The sequence below is a fragment of the Panthera leo genome, chromosome C1 (genome assembly GCF_018350215.1).
Source record: "Panthera leo isolate Ple1 chromosome C1, P.leo_Ple1_pat1.1, whole genome shotgun sequence".
NCBI classification, from domain to species: domain Eukaryota; kingdom Metazoa; phylum Chordata; class Mammalia; order Carnivora; family Felidae; genus Panthera; species Panthera leo.
Window position 1 is genome coordinate 218,421,919 of NC_056686.1, and position 21,550 is coordinate 218,443,468.

Sequence of the window (21,550 nt, forward strand, 5' to 3'; positions counted from 1 at the left end):
CCCGTTCCCACCATGCTGTCGCCAGAGTAGGGAAATCACCCGGTTTCTGTCACCAACTAGAGCACGTAAATTAAGAAATAAAGAAAACAGGATTTCAGGTTGCTTAGAGCCCTTCTCTATAAAGACGCGAGATGTCACCCGTCACGTCTGTGACTCTTCTGAGGTGCAAATCACGTTATAGCAAAAATGTTAAAGAAAAAGAACGGCAGTTACAGACATTCGTAACACGAAAGTCCACACTCCCTCTCTGAATAAAGCCTGCAGCCCAGGAGGGGGAGTGCCGTGCCGGCCAATGACGAGGACGTTCCGCAGAGCTTCGGAAGCAGCTGGCAACAGTTCACGAGGACAGGAACCAACCACCGGCGGGTATGTGGGGAACGCGCGTGCAGAAGCAGGTGCAGGATGCCAGGCCCATGTGCGCGGCCCAAGGGGCAAGGTGCCGGGCCACACCTTCCCACACGGCCGGCCCCGTGCCAGCCTCCATGAGACACACCCCACGGCGGCCCTGCCCGGGGAGGCGGCCTGATGGCAGAGCCCCACGGGACTGAGCCAGGGCGCGGCTCACCAGAGGGTCACACACACACACAGAGCCTCCAGCCATCAGGTGGCGTTTCTCACTGCAGGGGACCCACAGCCCCGGTCCACAGTGGCCAGCCCCTACCTTCCACAGTGGGGAAGGGGACCCCTTTGCAGCCAGGGGCACCGGGGTGGACCAGCAGAGGGAGGTGTGAGGTGTGGCTGGGCCTCGAACCAGGAGGGCGGAGGAGGGGCGGGGCGTCCAGACCCCACAGGGCGCGCACCTCCCTGCTGCTCCTGGGACTCACGCAGGCCCGGTGTGAGGCGGAAGGGAACTGACGCGGCAGCTGTGAGGGGAGGGCCACGCGGAAGGGGCCACGAGGAGGGGGCCCCGCTCGGTGCCCACCCGTGGGGCCCACGGACACTGACGGGCACTTTGCAGAGCCTCCCTGTGGAAAAAGTTACAATCCAACCATCTTCCGTGGAGACAGCGAAACTATCAGAAATAAGCACCTTCCCAGCCCTTGCTGCCAGAGGACTTCTGGGGGGGGGGGGGGGGGCACCAGCCGGGCGGTCAGGGGACAGTGCGGAGCACAGACGTCCGGCCTCGGACCCGATCCCCCGCCCCCCTCCACGCTCCTCCACACGCCCCAGGAAGGTCTTCCCGCTGGTGTAGCGCCTGCTGACCCGTTCGGATTCGGATGCGGATTCGAGAACCTGCGCGAGGGCCGCACGGCTGCGGGCACAGGTGAACGCCCTCCCCGGGCTGCAGCCGTGCGGCTCCCGTGTGTCCACAAGTAAGCAGCCCGCAGCCCGGGGGGCGTCCTGGTGCCGCTCAGGCCGGGAAACCAGCGCGGTGGTCTGGTGAACGACGGGTCTTAGAATCGAGGGGCCCCCTCTCCGGGTATCACCCCCGCCCTCAAGCGGCCCTCGTACAGCCCTGGGTTCCCTTTCAACTGCTCTGTGTTCATTTGATGCGTAAATGAGGAAGGGGCAGAAAGTCACTTAATATAGTCTCAAAATATTTACTTTGCAGCCAGAACCAAGAAGGAGAGAGAGATCTTTCAGCTGTCGTTACAAAAAGACGGAAACAGCCGCACACAGTGGTGATTAAAATTCACAGGGAGACCAAACTCCCAGGAAGCAACACTGCCCTGGGGTTTTCAGGAGGAGCCATTAACAGACACGCGCTGGGTTCCCTACGAATGCCCCCCCCCCCCCCCCCCCCCGGCCACACTACAGGGTCTCAGTCCCGCTTGTGTCCGTCTACAGGTGTTCATCCCGGGTCAGGCGGAAGGCGGTGACCCGCGTGCCAAGGCCCCTCCAAAAAAGGCGCCGAGAACGAACCAGGCTGGGACACTCCCCACCCACCCCCCAGCGTCACCACACGGTTCAGGCTTGCCTCCGGAGTCCCGGACGGAGTGACCCTCTGTGCTCCCGGCTTCTGGAAAGTGAGGACGGTGGACAAGGTGCGGAACACCCGCTTCACTTTCCCGAGCTGGCTCCCCGCTCTGCGCAGACGGGGCTCCCCGTGCCGTGCGGCCACTCTGCGCCTGCCCGCGGTCAGGCCCTGACGGGAGGCTGCGAGCCGTCCCTCCCTGGGGAAGAACAGCGGTGCAGCAGGAAGGCGGCTTATGGCCATGAAAAATAGGACTTGGAAAAATGCCGAGTTTTATGCCACGTAAAATCCACACGCGTATTTGCCACTGGTGGAGAAGGTGGGGTTTTTTTGTTTGTTTTTTGCGTTTTTTGTAGATTGAAACTCTTCTGAGCAATTTAAAGATATCTACTACCTAATTTTTCTAAGGGAAACACCCCGATAATAACAGATACCATTACTCCAATCAGAGTTTAACACCGAATTTATGTGTGAGCCAACGCCGAGTGTGGGGTAAGATACTAGATCTCTAGGGTTCAGTTTTCTTCGACTCTGATTTTGGAGTTTAATTACCAACGTTGAAGTGCAAACCCAGGCGCCAGGCTGAAGGACAGAAGTGGGCCAGGCACTCAAGCACCATCCCTGCTGAGGGGCGAGCGCTCCCCGGGCCCCAGCGAGCGAGCTCCCGACACGGTCAGAGCGCCTATCTCCAGGCCAGGTCACGCGCTGCAGCAGCCAGGCTCGATGGAACCACATCATACCCCCTCTTGTCATTAACACGGGGACTGCTCACAGTGCGGGTCAAACCCCAATCTCTCGGGCCCCGGGGTTCTGCAAAATACTTAATGTCGAGGCCGCGCCGTCTAAGCAGCCAAGTTCCCTGGGGCCTGAAGTGCCCTGTGCCACAGGTGCTTCCCAGAGAATGGGGCAGGTCCGGGCTTTCCACACATAGGCGAGACCCAAGGGCCACTCGTGCACCAGCGTGGGCCACAGTCTCCAGGACCACAGCTCACCCAGGACCCCCCCACATACCAGGACCCCCAGAACGAACAGTGGGCTTCTTTTTGAGGTCAAGGATAGCCTCCTGATTAAAAAAATTTTTTTAATGTTTATTTATTTTTGAGAGAGACAGAGACAGAATGCGAGTGGGTTAGGGGCAGAGAGAGAGGGACACACAGAAGCAGAAGCAGGCTCCAGGCTCTGAGCTGTCAGCACAGAGCCCGACACGGGGCTCGAACTCTCGAGCTGTGAGATCAGGACCTGAGCTGAAGTCGGATGCTCAACCGACTGAGCCCCCCAGGCGCCCCTAGCCTCCTGATTTTAAATGTACTGTAGACTCAGGCAGCAAATGTGAAAGTTAAAACAGTAAGGAAACTGCCCCAACCCTCCCTCTCAGAAGATACGGACTGGATGTCCCGGGAGTCCTTCAGGCCAATCACACGGCGAAATCCTGGCTTCAAACAAAAACCAACCAACCAGCCAACCAACCAGGAGCATTCTCCCATCTCCCTGAGGCTAACTGGCCTCAACAGAAATATTCTTAAATTGGACTTTTATTAGCCACTAAGGGTCCAACGTGCTTTGTGCAAGGCGGCCCCCATCAGTATGCCAGGCCCACGGCGAAGGTAGGGGGGACATGCGGGGACCCACCAGCCAGCCTCAGCCCCGCGTCTGCTCCCGGGGCTCTTTTCATGGCGCTCAGCACGACCCCGAGCACAGGTGACAGTTGCTTCCCCTTCTGTTTCTCTTCCTCCTTTGCCGGTGGCCCAGGCTGGTGATGTGCCCCAAACACAGGACAACCGGGCCAGCAGGAGAGGGAGGAAGGAAGAGGGACCAGGTTCCACGCACGGACGGCTGGTGCCCGGGGCCGGGACTCAGGTGGGCACGTCCACACCGAGCACACGAGGCTGGCCTGGGCCTGCTCTTTGCCCTGAGCGAGTCCCTTGGACCTTCCTCAGGGACAGATGCTTTCAAAAGTAAGGGGACAGGGAGGGTGCAGGCCTGTGGGCGCCTCTCCCCAGCGCCCCCCGCAGGAAGCCTGCCCCTCCCCACGGCCTGGTACCTGCCAGCACTTAACAGGAGGACAGACAGACGGACACGAGTAACTGCTTTGCCACCTACTTCCCAGTATAACTTAGAACAGGCTAAACTGAACATAAAACACAGACCTTAAATGCTTCTTCAACACTGTAAAAGCCTGGTGTGCTCAGTGCCACAGAAGGGCCCAGTATGAAAAGCCAGGCTGCAAGGCCCAGGCCCATTTCCGTCTAGAACCAGAACTGGGCCCGGTATGAAATGCCAGACCGCAAGGCCGTTTCCACGTGGAAGCAGGGCCGGGCCCGGGGCGTGTTGTGTCGACTCTTCGAGATGCTTCGGGGGCTTCTCAGGCATCATCCCGCGCATCTCCTGGGGCGAGCACAGGGCCGGCCCGGTGACCCTCACCCGCAGAACGAACGTGTGACCGAGAGCAAGAGAAAGAGTGTGTCCCCTCCCACCTCGGGGTCTGGGGGCTGACCTCCAGGAACACATCCTGTTCGGCCGTGGGTCTGAGTGAGCATCTGGGGCCAAAGTGTCGTTCCCCACGGTGTCCTCACAAAACGGGGCCATTTCCAGCTTTAGCTCACTGGGTTTCCCGGTTCAAATCAGAAGGGCGCGTTCCGTAAGTTCAAAACCATTCTTCCCTCTTGCCTCGTGGCACAACCAGCAGTGGCCAAAAGCACCCACGAGGGTACCACCGCCCTCCAGTACCACGAGGAGGGTCTGCCTCAGACACCCAGCGCTGGGGCACAGCGGGCCCCCCAGAGGCTGCGCACCGAGGCCAAGGGGAGCAGGGGCGGTGAGGGCAGGGCCGGTCGAGCCCGGTGACCCGCACCCCTTCCGCCCTCGCCCATCACGTCTCTGCTGCTGGAACTCTGGGCTCTTCGTCAAGGCTTCACCTCAGAAGCTGCCTCATGGTGAGGCCTACGCCTTACCCCACCGGAGGCGACCCTGGCTCCTTCCTGTCCAGGGCTTCTGCCCGAGACACTTCCCGTGAGGGCTCTGGGCTGTGTAGAGGTTGGACTGTGTCTGCCCCCCGGCCCCCTGGCTGCTGCAGGCCCACCATCCTGGGCAGGAGAGCGAGCCTGGGGGAGTCGCGGACCAGATCACGTTGAGGAGCAAGAGCCCGGACAGGGGAGGGGGGAGGGTGCACACAAGCCTCTTGCGCGCAGCGCGGGAGCCTCTTTTCTCTGTAGGACAGAAACTCCTACAGCTGCCTCCGGGAGTGCACAGCAGGTTCCGCCCTTCTACAAACCCAGGTAGCTACACTCTAGAAGGCACGATCACAGGGGCTGCTGTGTAAAGCGCGATGGTCTCACGTGCCACAAACGCCCGGCGGCAAAGGAAAAGCAGGGGCGTCGTCAGGAGCCCTCGGAGCAGCAGGTCAGGCAAGGCCGTCCGTTTGCCTGTAATGACCACCTAGAAGCCAGAGCGGCCGCCTCACAAGCGGTTCCTTCCGTAAACACGCTACCCAGGTGCAGACAGGTGCGGGGATGACGCAGGACTTTGGCCGGCGGGCAGGGTGAGCTTTCCTAGGAACCGGCCTGCAACAACCCGGAGTGTCCTAGTGGCTCATTAACGGCTGCCTCAGGTGACCTGGAAGCCCCGGCCTGGGGCAGCCACCGGGACAGGTAATAATGAGAGTAAACATCAGGGCTGGGCTGCGAGGGCCAGAAAGCCAGGCTTCCTTTCCATCTCATCCCTCTGCCTGCAAGGCGAGGACTCACACTGTCAGCTGAATGGCTCTAGAACTCTCTCCTACCCGTGCAAACAGCACAGATCACACTGACAGATTTTACATCTCCACGCGTGCGTGCATGCGCGCACACACACACACACACACACACACACACACACAGTTCAGCCTTGCTAGGAAAAAAGCGCATGCGTGGGGATAATTTTTATTTTCCACCTGCTAGACTAGAAATACCCTTTGAGGCCAGGAAGCGAGAGGCCTCTGCACCTTTGCAGGGAGCACAGGTATCCCCTCCTGAAAAGTTTGCGCTACGTCACTCGGCTTTTGCGAAAGACCTCCGTTAGGGCCTGTTTTCAAAGAAATGTGAAGAAGATTTTCACTTTCTTGAAACAAGGAGAAGGGAGCAGATACGTGAAAAGCATTGGTTCTGCTGCGAGCCGGTCCAGGGGCAGCACACACAACGGGGCGGCAGGAGGGGCTCCGCCGAGCCCTGCCCGGGAACCGCCCTCCGTCTCCCCGCCCCGCCGCCAGAGCTCTGAACCGTGTCTGCGAGCATCTGGGCTGGGTCTTGATTGATTTTGTGCATCCGCTAGCAACACGTGTCCTAAGTATCAGAAAAGCCTAAGAGGCGATTTTCTCGATGTGGACGCACTCAAAAAGGTTTTCGTATAAATTAGTGGTGATTGCTTCTTTGCGTTATGCCACTTTGGCTCACGAAAGTTTTCATAATATAGGTACGTACTGGGGACCAGCGTACTCCAGATATGTGCTGGGGGGGGGCAATCCTACACTGGGGGCCTCCCCACACCTGCCCCTGCCGATACTCACTAGACCCTCTAAACACACAGGTTGACATGCTCCCTCTTCATACCCTTCCCAGAGGCATTAAGGCCACAATGCAAGAGGGAAGCTTCCAGAAGCATGGAGTGCCACTAGCAGCTGCCACAAGCTGGCCCTGGGTTCCCCTGAACTGACATCACTTGGAAAGGAGAAAAATGACCCCAGCCTGGATAGAGCGGTCCCCAGCCAACACCTCCTTCAGTCCGTTAACCAGGCACTCCTCGGGGATGTGGGGATCCCCCGCAGTGGCAGTCTGTTCGCGGTCTGGTCCAGTTTGCTGCCCCAGTTCGGTCTTTCTTGTCAGAAACACAACAGAATGACCGGTGGTTAAACCGGAAGTCAGCAACTTCTGGGTTCATATTTAACTCTCGGTTTACCTACCAAGACCAGTCCCCAAAGGTGCGTGCGTACTCTTAGAAAAGCCCAAGGACGGACCGTGGCTCAGTCTCCGGAACACTTGCAAACGTTAGCAAACTGAACAGAGTTCATCTTCTTTTCCCACCCTAACAGTATTATCCGGCATGCGGTACAGAACATTCTTACAAGCACATGGCGGGCCTGACTTTTACCCGCTCGAGTACCTTTGTGCACACGTGTTAAGTCAGCAACGTAAAGAAGACACCACGGTCTGAGTTTGGGGGACCCCCAGTGCCAGTGTGGGGCTGGCCACGGGAAGAGACAGTGGCAGTGGTGGTCCGCACTCGTGCCCAGGTGTGAGCACATCAGGGGTGCGGAGGCAGGGGTCTGGACACAGCCACGTGGCAGCGACCTCGCCTGCCGGACCGCCCTGCCTATTTTAGCTACTTTGCCAGCAGCGCACAACTCTGAGCGCCCGGGCCCTTGAACTCCACCGTTAAACCCACGCGGAGAATAGCGGCTCTGGACAAACACTGCATGACGTCATCACAGGAGGTACCAGGAGAGTCCGGTTCACGGAGCAGAAGGGTGGCCCCCGGGCTAGGGGAGGGGACGGGGAGCCAGTGTTTCATGGGGACAGCGTTTCTGTGTGGGGAGATGAGAACGTCCTGGGAACGGGTGGTGCTCACGGTCGCACGACCACGTGATTGTGCTTAAGGCCACTGAGCGGCAACCCAAACGCAGGTAAAACTGTAAATTTTGCGCTCTCGTGCATCTTCCCGAAATACAGAAGTGAGTCGGGTTTAGTGGTTCCTCTAAGTGTTCAACGGAGGGCTACACGCGACTCGGCAAGCCCGACCCCAGGTACCCACCCCAGAGAGGTGAGCGCAGATGCTCAAACAGCAACGCCACGCAAGGCCACCGGAGAGGCGGAAACAGCCCAAGCGTAGATCAGCTGATGAACAGACAAACACAAGGGAATATCACACAGCCTGAAAAAGGAAGGAAGCTCTAACACAGCTGCACCGTGGATGAGACCGGAGAGCCTTACGCTGAGTGAAGGGGCCACATAGCGCGTGACGACCCGTACGCGGCATATCCCGAGCGGGCGAACTCTGACGGACAGAAAGCCGATCGGTCTGCCGGGGCTGTGGCCAGGGGAGACGGGGAGTGCCTGCTTCAGGGCTTCTTTTTGGGGTGACAAAAATATTTTGGAACTAGATCGTGGCCATGGTTGTACGGTATTGTAAATGTATAAATTATACACTTTAAAATGGCCAATGATAACCTAGGATATGTGAATTTTACCACCATGAAAAAATGAATGAGGAAGAAACTAAGTATTTTCTATTAAAGCAAAGGAAAAAAGCGGGCGCCTCAGTGGCTCAGTCGGTTAAGCGCCCAACTTCGGCTCAGGTCATTATCTCACGGCTTGGGAGTTCGAGCCCCGCGTCGGGCTCTGTGCCCCCAGCTCGGAGCCTGGAGCCTGCTTCGGATTCTGTGTCTCCCTCTCTCGGCCCCTCCCCCGCTCATGCTTTGTGTCTCTCTGTCTCTCAAAATTAATAAACATTAAAAAAGTTTAAAAAAAAATAAAGACAAGGAAAAACGCGAACAGACACTCGCCACGGGGAAGTGTCCCTCTCTCCACTGGCTCTGCCAGGTGAGCGCGTGGCCGCTGCCTGCCCCGCCCTCAGACGTGCTCGCGGCCGCTCAGCAGAAGCGGGGCGGTTACGGCAGACGCAGCACAGGAAGGCTGGGTGACCCCAGGCAGAGCCTCGGTTCTGGGTCGCGCGCTCCATCCTGCCTGACACCCTGAACTGGCAGAGGCGGTGGAAAAGCCCCTCTGTAATGGAGATGACCAAGATCCTCATTAGGAAACTATAAAATAGCTCAAAAGACGATTTGATCCAACAACAGAAAAAGGCCAGGGTCTCTCCACACAGGATCCAGGGAAGACCTCTGCCCTTAGAGCACCCGCCACCTGCTCACGGAGCCAGCCAGTGGGGGTGCCTGACTCAACAGCACAGGGCAAGTGGTGACAGGGCCCGGAGACGGAGCCCCAGAGCAATCCTGAAGGAGACCGCGGCATGGAGGAGGAGGGTCCCGCCTTCCCTGCTGCTCCCGTCAGCCACGAGCCCAGGACCCCCACCGTGTGCTGCCATGGAGTGGGTCAGGTCGCTACGTGGTCACGGAAGTTTTAGTCAACGCAGCTCAAGAGAAAAAGGAAAAGACAAGTATTATTTGCGGACGACGTTATCGTCTACCGGGAGCACATGAGATAACCCATTACACATTTACCAGGACTAACGAGAAAATTGAACGCACTTCGGGAAATCCGGAGCTTTTCTACGCACTGACGGTAAGTAGCCAGGCAGTAAATAAAGGGAAGCAACACACTCCGTTCTGATAACACAGTCTATAAAATACCCCCGATAAATAGAGAACCTGTAAGCCTTGCGTGAGAAAAACAAAACAAGGCTTTCCGCCAGGACAGAAGAAGCCTCACATCGTCAGAGGGTGACGTGCACTCCTAGGTTAGGAATTCAACGCTGGGCAGTTACTACAAGACGTCTTGCTAATTCACTGGCCCGCTGCACCTTCAAAGCAGGTCTCCAGGGGAGACCCCGTGAGAAAAGGCGCCGAAGCCACGTGCAGAACAAACGTGTGGACCAGGAGGGTGGCGGACGGCGCCACGCAAGGCTCCCGGTGAGAGCTGTGTCGGGTCGGCACGGGGCGGGGGGAGGCCGGAGGCGTCTGCCAAACAAACACGCGCTTGTCATAGGGGAGAGGCGCCAGTTCAAGGGTTCAGAGAAACGCCTGGTTCACGAAGAAGGACAGCCAAATGACAACAGATGAGGGACACTGAAACAACGCCCTTAATTTACGAAGGGTACCATACACCAAAAAGAGAGAGCACGGCAATACGAAAACAGCGAAGAAAAGGACAGTTGGTAGGGATCAATGAAACGAGTTAATAAACATACAGCAATACGGTTACCCCCCATCAAGGAAGCAGACAGGATGTGAGACAGAATGGAAACGTACCGTGAACAAGTACAGCCCAGTGCATCACGCTGCCGGGGGTCCGTCGTGCCCGCCCCCCCCACCCCCCTGCCGGGAGGCAGAGTCACCGTGTGGCCCGGCCTCCCCGTGGGTGGGAGAGAGGACGGGCAGGAGTGAGGGCGCCAGCAAGCACCCAGCACGGGCACCACCCTCCAGGACGGGCCAGTAAATGCTCCCTGTCCTGGTTCGCGCTGCTTTAACATTTTGCCAATCGAAAAATCATGTGGGTGTGGGTGCGAAAGACCCAGACAGACAGACGGACCCACATTCACTCAGGACTGGAACAGGTTTGGGAGGAAGAACTCGGCAATAGGTGACGAGAAGTACAGACAGGTACTTACCTCGGGGCAGCAATAGCATTTCTGCTCTGTCTAGACGGAGGCAGGAGGCATGCGCAAGGATGCGAAAACAGGAGAAACTGGAAATGACCTCCGCGTCCAAGTCTTCAACTGTTTTGGGGTATTTCAATTCATTATGGCTCATTGTAATACCACAATAAACCATTACAATCATGTTTCTCGAGTAGGTGCAACGATAAAGAGAATGGTGACAGCACAGTAAATAGAAAACGCGTGCCAGAGCGTGATCCCAATCCCGTGAAACTACAGACACGCACACAACTTACAGAAGATGACAGGGACACGCTTCAGATGGGACAGCTTTCCCAGCTCGCAGCACTGGAGTAACATTTTCCTCTTTGTAATCTCCAGTCAATCAATAATTAACATCAGCGACTTACACGATCAGAGAGACTTTTTACGTGGAAACATTCCCTGTGAAAACGGCGGCGTCCGCACGCGAACACAGGCCCCCGCTTCTCTCCCACACACGGGCACAGGGGCCCCGGGGCGCAGGCCTTCCTCTCCTCCCAGGGACGCTTGTGCCCCGGGGCCAGTCGGCGGCTGCTCCTGGGGCACAGAGGGTTGTCCGCTCGGTGGGCCACACAGGAGGGTCGACGGGGACGTGTCCCCACCACAGCAGACGGTGACCGCCACTGGGGAACCGAGACGGTGGCCCCGGTACCAGTGTCAACCCCGCCCCATTCGTGCTCACAGCGTTTCCATCAGTGAGGCTGAAGGCCAGGCTCCCGATACAAAAAAGCGTCTGTGCAAAACATGGGGAAAAAATACGTTTATAAAAATACCACTGCCCATGGATGGCGGTGAAGGGACCCACGCCGAATCCAGAACCACGGCCAAGACAGGGAGGCCCACAGCCCTGTCCGCTTCTCCTCTTCTCGGTGCTCCTGACTCAGGGAGTTCGGCGCCCTCTGAACGGGGCAGGGTCTCCTGGAGAAGATCATGGCATTTCTGGCCCCTATTCGTTGCATGCCCCCAACATCCGTTCCCTGGGGTAGATTTCCAGGTGAATCCTCACTTTGGCCTCAAGACTTGCCCTGGCCAGCAGGCAATGGCATCTTGGACTCCGACAGAGGCTTAAAACACGCCGTCTTCTTGTGAGCTCGGAACGCTGAGACCAGCAAATGATCTGCTAACGTCCTGCCAACCGCCAGGCCAGAGTGAGGCCGTTCCAGGTCAGCCGGCCACCAGCCGGCCAGAGCCGGTCACAGAAGCATGAGAGCAAGCCCACACCTGCAGCACCCCCCCCAACGCCGCTCTGCAAACCGGACAGAGGCTGTGCCAAGCGCCAGACTTGGGTGGTTTGCTACGGGGCGAAAGCAAAGACACCACACGACACGGTCTTTGCAGCCCCTCTGAAATGGCGGCCGTCGCCCCTCGAGCACAAAGGGCCTCGCGCCGGCTTAGACGATGCAACCGTTGTCCTTTCTGCATAGAATGAGTATTTCCATCATCGGTCCTGAGCTAAAGATGTGCCCAATTCAGACCGCAGACACCTTCAAACGTGGAAATCGTGTGCCCGCTTTGTTAACACTTAAAACCAGGGTCGGGCTCCGTGAGTGTGATCACCAGCGGTCGCCCACAGTGAGAACTCACACGCGTCCACGCTGCAGGACGGGATCTGAATCGGGGTCACGGAAACGAGGCCAACGACGGGCAGGGCGGAAGAGCCAGGAGCTGAGCCCAAGGGCACGTGGTCACTGTGTGGTGTGTATGCAGCCACAGACACAAGAACGGAGACCCGGGATAGTTCTCGAATCAGAGCGTGGCCTGAGTGCTTGGAGGCGCCCGCGGTGGCAGCGTCTGCACGTGCTGAGGGGCGGAGGGCAAGAGAGCCACGTCATTTCCGCAAGGGGGACCTCACCACGTGGGATCTTCAATGGAAGGACAGAGCTGGCCGGGGAGAGATGGGGAGCACACCTGACCAGAACCAACCCGAGGCCTGGGAATCCCAGCGGGAGGCGGGGCCGGCCAGCTCTACTGGTTAGCGCAATGCTACTTTTCAACTTGAGGCATCGGAAACGTGTGTTTCTCGGACAAAATTTTCACAAATTAAAATAACGCAACTAACCCCCAAAGCGGCGGATCTAGACAATGGTCTTTTCATCACATATGCGATCCCGGTTGACGAAATGGTTAAGAATCTTCCAACGGGGCGCCTGGGGGGCTCAGTCGGTTGACCGTCTGACTTCGGCTCAGGTCATGATCTCACGGTTCGTGAGTTCGAGCCCCTTGTCGGGCTCTGTGCCGACAGCTCGGAGCCTGGAGCCTGCTTCGGATTCGGTCTCCCTCTCTCTGCCCCTCCCCTGCTCATGCTCTGTCTCTCTCCCTCTCAAAAATAAATAAGAACATTAAAAAAAAAAAAAAAAAAAAAAGAATCTTCCGGGCGTAAACACTGGCCCCACGGAAGCTCGCTCTCTCCTCTGCCTCGGTTATGCCGCTCACCTGGGACCCTCTTCCGGAGAGAACTCACTGTTCGGGACAGAAGGAGGGGACACGGGACACGGTACCTGAATCAGCCACAACCGGCAAGAAATCGCATCAAGTACAAAGTGCTACGCTGACGGCCGAAACCTCATGAAAGACCTCATTTACCCAAAGTTAGCAATTTAAGTTACATTTTAAACGTTATTCCCTTTTTAATTATAAAATCCTATTCAAATTCACTGATGATTTAATGACACTAATTAGATTGTGTGTTGAAGAAATCTGTCTGACAAACTTCACTGCCGAATGTCACCAACAATATGAAGGCTCATGAAGAGAGTTTAAATCATCCAAATAAAAGCCAACTGATGGAATGATTCAATTACAGAGGTTAAACAGCTTTTATGATCGCCATTTCACATAAAAAAATAAAACACATGATTAAAATGCAGAGAACATATAAACTTGAGATTCTCCCTGTGCTTTTGAGAACCGGGCCCAGAGCCACATTTGTGACAGCCACGTTCGTGGGGGGGGGGGGAGGCAGGTTTGTGAAAGCCACATCTGTGGGGGGCCACATCTATGGGGGGGGACGACATCTGTGAGAGCCAAGTCTGTGGGGGTCACATCTATGGGGGGGCTCACACTTGTGAAAGCCCCGTCTGTGAGGGGGGCACATTTCTGAGAGCCACATCTATGAGGGGACCACATCTGAACTGCCATGTCTGTGGAGGCCGTGTCTGTGAGAGCCACATCTGTGGGGTGGAAAATTTGTAAGAACCGCATTTGTGGGGGCCACGTCTATTTGCGAGAGCTACGTCTGTAGGGGGGCACATCTATGGAGGGGGCCCACGTGTGTGACAGCCACATCTATAGGGGCCACATCTGTATGGGGGACATTTACGAGAGCCGTGCCTATAAAGGCCCCATCTGTGGGGAGACCACATCTGAACTGCCACGTCTGTGGAGGCCGTGTCTGTGAGAGCCACATCTGTGGGGGCCACATCTATGGGGAGGCACATGTGTGACAGCCACAGCTGACATTTGTGGGGGCCACATCTATGGGGGGGTCCCACATCTATGAGAGCCACGTCTATGAGGGGTCGTGTCTGTGAGAGCCATGTCTGTGGGGCTCCTGGCACCTCTTAGAGCATCTGGCCCTGTGGGTGAGGGGAGTTCTCAGGGGCACACCTGGCATGTGGAGCAGCCTGATGGCCAGGGGTCCCCGCACAGACTATGTGGCACCGGCGGGGGGGTGGTCGGAACAGATTATGTGGCACTGGGGGGGGGGGAGGTCCCCGCACAGACTCTGTGGAACCAGGGGGCGTGTCAATGCATAGGTTATGTGGCACAAGGGGTCCCGGCACAGGCTCTCTGACACCAGGGCGGGTGGGGGGGTCCTGGCACAGGCTCTGCGACACCGGGGGTGGGGGTGGGGGGGGTCCTGCGCAGGCTCTGTGGTAGCTGCTCTGGAGCTCGCGGGCGCCGATGTGAGGACTCGGGAGGGAGGCTCCTTCACCTCCAAAGCAGTGACACAAAGCCCTAGAGCCCCAGGTGGGGACAGGGGGTCACGGAGGGGAAGCCAGACCTGCCCCCTCCCGGAGGCGGAGGCCCCAGGCAGGCGGGCAGCCCAGCCCCGCCCCGCCCCAAGGTGACAGCACCAACGGGTCCCGGAGTTCCCATCTCTTGCTTCCTCCTGCTTAGCAACGACCCCTCTCCCGCACAGGCTTCGTTTCTTCTCAGCCGCTTGTTATTCTCGGTTTCTCATCTTCCGGCCACAGCTACAAATTCAGCTGACACGTGGTCTTCCTCGGCGTCGCGGGCACAGAAGGCCACCCCCGCGGGTCCGCGGGCAGCGCAGACCCCCGTCACGTGCACACAGGGCCCTGGGGGGGGGGCAGGGTGGACGTGGCTCCCGAGCTCCTTCCCCAGCCAGGCACCGGGCACGGCCTGCAGGACGGCAGGTCGGGGCCGCAAACCGCATCACCAGGGGACAGAGGACCTTCCGGGGCACACGGCACTCTGGCCTCGAAAGGCGAGGGGCGGCGACAGGGCCCGCTGGCCTCCGGGTACGAGGGGACCCGCCTGGAAGGACGGGGGAAGGCAGACTAGTGACCCGCCAGATGCCAAGACGGGGTGACAACGCAGGTGGCCGAGCCCAGGCCGCCACAGAGCGGAGGGGACCCGGGCTTGGCGGGGCTGGAGGCACGTGCCGGACGCAGGACAGCCAAAAGTCTGCCTTTGGGACTCCCAGAAAGGGGAGGCTCTAGCCTCACGGACAAGACAAAACGGCCCGCTGAGGGGCTCTTCTCATTTCCCGCCACGCCGCGGAAGACCACCCTACGGGCCGCAGGCGGTCACCGGGAAGAGCGGCAACTCGTGACTTCCCGCTGGCCAGCGACCGCTTCCCGAGGCCGCCCTCACAGACCTGGACCCCAGGGGCACGTCGCCGCACCCAGACCCCGCCGCTCGCCCACCCACCACGCAGAACAGCGGCCACCAGCAGGCGCACGCGTGGGGTCGGCCAGGGGCGGGGCGTCTGCTCCGTGGGCCCCCGAACCGCACACCCGAGGACACCTGTCAGAAGCGGCCGTCACGACGGCTGCGGGTGGCCGAGGGCACAGAGCGCAGCGACCCCTCCACTCCGCGGGACCCCCACGCCGCCTAGAATGCTACAGTCCAGACGACGGGGCCGGGACTCCTACAGCTCAGGAAACCGTCCGGCCTTGGCTGATCCGGCGCTGACCCCGGGGGGCCGGCCGCCTCAGGGCGAGAGCGGCAGGCGCGGCGACAGCAAACCCAAACTCCCAGAAGCGAAGCCGCGTCACAGCTCCCAAGACCCCGGGCCTGCCACGCAGCTTCGCGGCCCGGCCCGGCCCCACGAGGCCTGAGGACACAGCCTTCGCGACGCGCCTCCGGCGGTGCTCACGCATCTGTGATGCGGCCCGCCGAGCCACGTGACACCGCTGGGCGGCCTCGTCCCGTGGTCCCGCCGGCACGGGTACACAGAGAGCGAGGCCACGGGCCCCGGTACAGTCACGTCTCCCCCACCCCGTCGACAGCGGCCATTCAATGGATACTTCGAGCTGTATTCTACGGGTACGGGGTGGGGGGGGGTGGCTGAGACCCTGCGACGGAAGAAACTACCGGCCGGAAGCAGGAGGAGACAGACCCGCCAACGATTCCGCGTGGCCCCCGTGGCACACACTGCCCAGGGGCCGGCTGGCGCCTGACAAAGCCAAGCCTGGGGCTGAGCGCTGTCGCCCACGGGCCGTGCGGGTCTCCATGGAAAGGGTGTCTCGGGGGCATCCGGTAGCACAGGGTGAGGGCTCTCAGTTCCCCACAGCTGTGCTGTCCCGCATAGTAGCCACGGACCACGCGTGGCCCCGGAGCGCCGGAAACGCAGCCGGTCCACACGGAGACGCGCTCCGTGCGTAGCGTCCACAATGGTGTCCCGAGATGTGGTATAAACAAAACCTTTAACACATTACACGTTGAAAGAACAGTTTGGAAACGGGAGGTTATTTAAGACACACTCACATTCCCCTTCCGGTAGCCAGGCTCCCAACGGTACTCCCGGATCCCTGCCTCCTGCTACTCACCCCTTGTCTGGGCCCCTCCCAGGATGCACCAGGGCTGCACGCGACCAGTGGGATAAGGCAGGACAGGGGCTGCGTCACTTCCCAGACGGCCGCAGGAGACACTGGGGCTTGCACCTCGGACCTGGCGTTCTGGTCTCTCGGGGTGCTCACTGTGGGAGGCTCTGCTGGTGACTGAGCCTCCCGTCCACACCCACGTGAGTGAGCCCAGAAGAGGGTCTCACGGCCCTGGCCTTATGAGGGACCCCAAGTCACAACCCCCCGCTGGGCTGCCCCTCATTCCTGACCACGGAAACCATGAGCTAAGGCACATTCGTTGCTTTAAATCGCCGAGGTTAGGGTGTTTTGCCACACAGAACGGATGAATTATACAACCTGGGGTTTCTGTTTCGTTTCAGGCTGGCTACCGGGAAAGGTAAGATTCTCTCTCGCTTTTAATCTGCCCTGTTTGTATCTCCCGCACGGTGCTTCTCTCCGTGGTGCTAAATACAGTGGAGCCTATTATGGTCACAGCTGTCACAAGTGATCTGTCCACGATGTAGCACAGCTTTGCTACTGGTTACTAACACGTGGTTCTTTCCAATGTATTTAATTTTAACCCTGGGCTCAGGATGAATATTTACAGAGACTAACTACAGTCAATAAGTAAGGAAATAAATCTGTTAGTTTTTTCTTATTAAATTCAAATGAGAAGAAAATAGTGCCGTATTTTTCCAATTCTAAAGGATCAATGGGGACAACTGAGAAAAGACCAGTCCCAAGAAGGCAACGCAAAGGATTTATAAACGCACCACCCAGAGGCGGTCACTCGTCCATCAAGATTCTGGCGTTTCTTCTCCCTGGTAATTTTTCTACTTGGGGACGTGTTATCTTTTGGGACGAAATGAAATGTCAAGCGCGTCCCTTAAGCCCGCTCCTGCCCCGTGCCTCGGTGACTCTCCCACAACGCGCTGCACGCACCACAATTAGCCCGACCGGCGGGCCTCCGGCAGGTTGGGGTCAGCACAGTAAGGCGCGTCCCGTGCGTCATCGCGGCGTCCGGCTGGTGCGCGGGGGCCCCGCCGCCCCCCTCCCGAGGCCCCCGCAGGTGCGCACGCGCCCCGCCGCCCCACTGACCTTGATGTGCTCGTGCAGCTGGGCCTCGTGCTGCCGGGAGAGCTGCTCGTGCTGCCTCTGGAACTCGGCAATGAGGATCTGCCTCTGGAGCTGCTGCTTCTGCTTGAGGGCCAGCAGCTCCTGCTGCAGCTGCTGCTCCCGGAGGGTGGGCTCCGCCACGGGCAGCGCGAACTGGTGGTCCAGGCGGAGGTCCATGGGCACCGCCGGGGGCGCGACCTGCAAAGGCAGCGCGGAGGCCACATCCACTGCGGGAGAGAGCACAGCACAGAGGCGCCGGTCACTGCCGCGGCACGGCGTCCCCGGGCCCCTCCCCGCCCCCTGCCCGATGCCCAGGGGCGCCCCTGGGCTGAAGCACGCTGCCCCGCCCCCCTCTTGCCTGACCGGCTCAAAATGCGGGGCTCGGGAGGCCTTTGGGGCGTTCCTGCGGTCAAGGGCAGAGACGGCGAGAGTGAGAGAGCGAGTGGGAGGTCAGGCCGCGACAGGCGCCCGCCAGACGCACGCCCCGCCCCGCGCCCCGCAAGGAGAGGCCCCCGGGGGGGACCCAGCGGCCGCCCTGACGTCGTCCCCGAAAGTCCCCCGAGAAAGAGAAAGGAGCTGGCTGTAAAGAGAGCTAAACGCGAGTGCGCGGAGAGGCCAGCCGGCCTGCGCTTTTGTCCTTCCTCCTCGCGGAGCCACCGAGGGCCTGTGTGCGCGAAGCGCAGAAGAGCGTGCGCCGCTGACGGGGTCCCGACGGCCGCGACAGCCCCGCGTTTCCGTGGAGAGGCGCGCGCCCTCCCGGAAAACGTGTTTCCCGACCGCGGCCAGCGAGTGAGCGCCCGCCCGGCACGTGCATCAGGGTCCCGGGCGCTGCGGTCCACCAAGGAGTGGATTTTCTTCCTCCTACTAATGTACTGCGGAAAACAAGCTCAAGTGATTCCGATTAGAAACAGAAGCGAAATCAGTCTTGATGCTTACAGATCAATACCAAACTGCAGACAGGAGAAGCGTGCACAAAGTTTTAAATTCTGGCCATCACCCCATAACCCCACGGGGGGACTCCTCCTACGGCAGGTTCGAGGCTGAAAAGCACAGGCCGTGAGTGCTGCTTCTCGGCCAGGCAGGGGAACAGTCCCCTGCAGGGGCAACTGCCCACCTTCCCCCCCCCCCCCCCGCCCCCCCCTTGCTCCTGCAGCTCACAGGCCCAGGAGCTCCCCTCAACCTGCTCTGGGCCCCTTTCTTCAAGTGACACACCAGACCCAGGGCCCCGGGGCAGGAGACTGGGGCCTCCCGCTCCAGGGAGCTCAGTACTCACATGGGAATTCAAAATCAGCGGAGGCAGGCCACCCCAGTTCCTTACCATCAGGGCCACCTCTGGCCGGATCCTCTGCCGGTGGGGCCACGTTATGCACCTGACCTTGTTCCAGGGCCTCCTGACTGGCCCGCCCACATGCCCTGGGACCTGATGCCCAGACCACAGGGCCCTCCGATTCCAGCCATCATCTGGTTCCTTGGGGAGTCGGTACCCCGCAACCACACAAGCCCAGAGCTCCCGGTAAACTGGCGCTTTCGTGGAACCGCCCCTCAGGACGGAGCATTTCTGTGGTCACTGCGCGGGCACAGCCCTGCCGTTCTGATGAGGCAAGGCTAGGAAACACTGCTGAGGGAGAGGCCCAGCTCTGGCAGAAGCCCTCGTTGTAGTCACCTGGCCTGAGCCCCAGTGTCCTGGACAAACACGTGGCCGTGTAGCCTGCAGGGCGCGGCTCACACAGGCGGAGTCCTGGATGCTGCCCAGGACGGGGCGTCCGGCTCCTACACAAAATCTCGGTCTCCTCCACCCCCAGGACCCGGAGCCATTCAGGCGCCAGGGCCCGGAGCTCTCCGAGGCCCATGGGGCAGGGCTGACAGGGGCCCCAGGGCCTGGACCAGCTTTACCTTGAGGAGTGCCTCACCCTGGACCCCCAGGGAACAGAGGGAAGAGGCAGAGCCGCCCAGAGGGTGGTGGGAAAATACTCCGTCTTCGACCCTCTTCGAAAGTATTCCATTGTCCTATCCTTTGGGCCCCGACAAGGCCAGGATAAAATGCCAGTGGACTGTTTATCTTCCGTTTCCCCCAATCAGTGAGATTGCACCCTCCAGCTGTGAAAATGTATGCAACCAATTATTTCTAATGGCGTATCAAGCTTTGATATATTAAGAGGGTTTATTTGCTGTTTACATGAGCAAAATCTACACAAATAAATTGTTTTTCATGAACAGGAAGGACCAGGGAGCAGCGTTATCCTACCCGTTCCTACCACGCGGAGCTGGGAAAGGCTGGATTTTATCAGTTGCCTTTGTTGATCTTTTTTATTATGAAATATAGAAAAATGGGAAAATCATATAAATAGCAGTTGTAGAAAACCTCACTATCTTCCTCCATTTGCTTCAGACTCTCTTTTAAGGAACACACACGAGGGCAGGGAGGACAGCTCCGTGAGCAAACGTGGAGGAAAGAGGGCGTCACTGGGCTCCTTACAGGGCTCGACGCCCACTCTTCTCTCTCGAGGGAGTGTGTGATCCCTCGCTCCCGAGGGTGACCGTGCGGGACGCCTCCCGGAAGCACCGTTACTGCGGACGGCTACCCGGTTTCACCCTTGTGTGGCCACGGGTGCAGCGAGAAGGCTGTTGTCCGCGGGCCCGCTAACGTGCCTCTTACGCTGCAGACACAGGTGAGCACGGGGCAGGCCTCCCGGGTTAGTCAGCCTTTGCTTTCTAAGGATAAACCTGACTGTGTCTTGCAGGGTCACACACGCCCACGCAGGCACCGACGCACTGAGCCCGTAAGCCTCGCGGTGAGAAGGTTCGACTCTCTTTCCAGGTGAGAGCAGCACCGGGTTGCCTGGCGAAGCGACAGTGTTTTGGTTTAAGTAAACAGCCACAGAGAGCCTGTGACATCAGCACGCTGCCCTGCGCGGTGTCAGCTGCCCCACTTGGTGCGCCCCCCGCTAGAAGATGTGCGAGGGGTCCCATCTTGCCCGGGGACCCGAGATCTTCCGTGGCACCGAGCCCGGCCCTGAGCCGGCGGGCAGAAGACCCGGCTGCTGTTCATTTAGCAGATCCCCTCCTTACTCCAATTTTTCACGTAGGGGCTCAGGGGACCATCAGAAATGTCTAGCGGTCAATCCCTTTAGGTGCTGACCACAGAGCAGCTTTTTAGTAACTTCAAAAACACGGCGGGCTGAACTTTTCTACGAACACGTTCGTTTACTGGGGAGCTGTGTGGGGCCCTGTTGCTCTGTGCTGGGCGTGGGGACACCCCCAGGCCAACCTGTAACAGGGCTGGGGGAGGTGGTTCGTCCACACGGGGGCACAGCGTGAACAAAGGCCAGAGGTCAGGGTGTAAGTGGAGGGGCGTGGGGACGCAGGTTGAGGGAAAACTCAACCCCCACTCAGAGGGCAGGGTCTTCACGCGCAAATCCTGGAGCGTCCGTGCGGGGCCAGAGCGGGTGACAGCGCGGGGGAGGCCGGGCCTCAGACGCAGAAGGGCGGGCAGTGGGGTGCCTGCCACGGGGAAGCACGGGGGTGGGGCACCGCAGGGGAAGCAGCGCTCAGGTGGGGGCGCGGGGCAGGACCAGGCTGTTTGGACGGTTCCTTCTCAGCAGCGGGCCGAGGCGGGCTGTGCACATCTGCCACATGCAAGCCGGAGCTCATTTCGTTTCCTCAAACCTTTCCCAGATCCTTCTGAGGCTGGAAGCACAGGGAATCTTCCAAGGGAGCACTGCCCGGCAGCCCCCGCTAGTCCTTCCCCAGACACGAAAGGCCGAGGTCAGAGGATGCCCCGGGGGGCGAGGGGCCCGCACACGACGGAGGGGGCCCGTGAGCGGGGCGCGGAGGGTGAGAGCCGGGACACGTGCGGGTGTCCGCGGGACGGCGTGCTGTTCTCACTGCAACGTTCCTTTTGCATTGACCGCTTCTTAGCCAGGGAGGGCCTACTGCTCGGTTTACCACACAAAACTCACACAAAACTCCGTTCTTCTGCTAAAGAAGGCTAAGAGCAGGGCACACAGAAGGAAGAGCTACTCATCACCTACGTCAGCGGCGCCGTCAGCGGCTTCTGCCGGTGGAAACAACACCGCGTCTGCAGGGAGACACGAGAGCCGGGGTGGGAACGGACGCGGGACAAGGAGACCCTGGCGAGGCCTGC

The 21,550-nt window shown here is 59.4% G+C and overlaps 1 protein-coding gene across 10 annotated transcripts in view; it reads right to left on the reverse strand.

The window, feature by feature from the left end:
• Positions 1 to 21,550, reverse strand: part of HDAC4 (histone deacetylase 4) — a 253,583-nt gene that overhangs the window by 96,321 nt on the left and 135,712 nt on the right. For all 10 annotated transcript variants that reach the window (XR_006205794.1, XM_042950747.1, XM_042950746.1 and 7 more), the window contains exon 3: positions 17,389 to 17,633. Coding sequence is in view for 9 of the 10 variants with exons in the window: in XM_042950747.1 (XP_042806681.1) it covers positions 17,389 to 17,633 (245 nt within the window). In the remaining variant the exon portion in view is untranslated. The remainder of the gene's footprint in view (positions 1 to 17,388; positions 17,634 to 21,550) is intronic.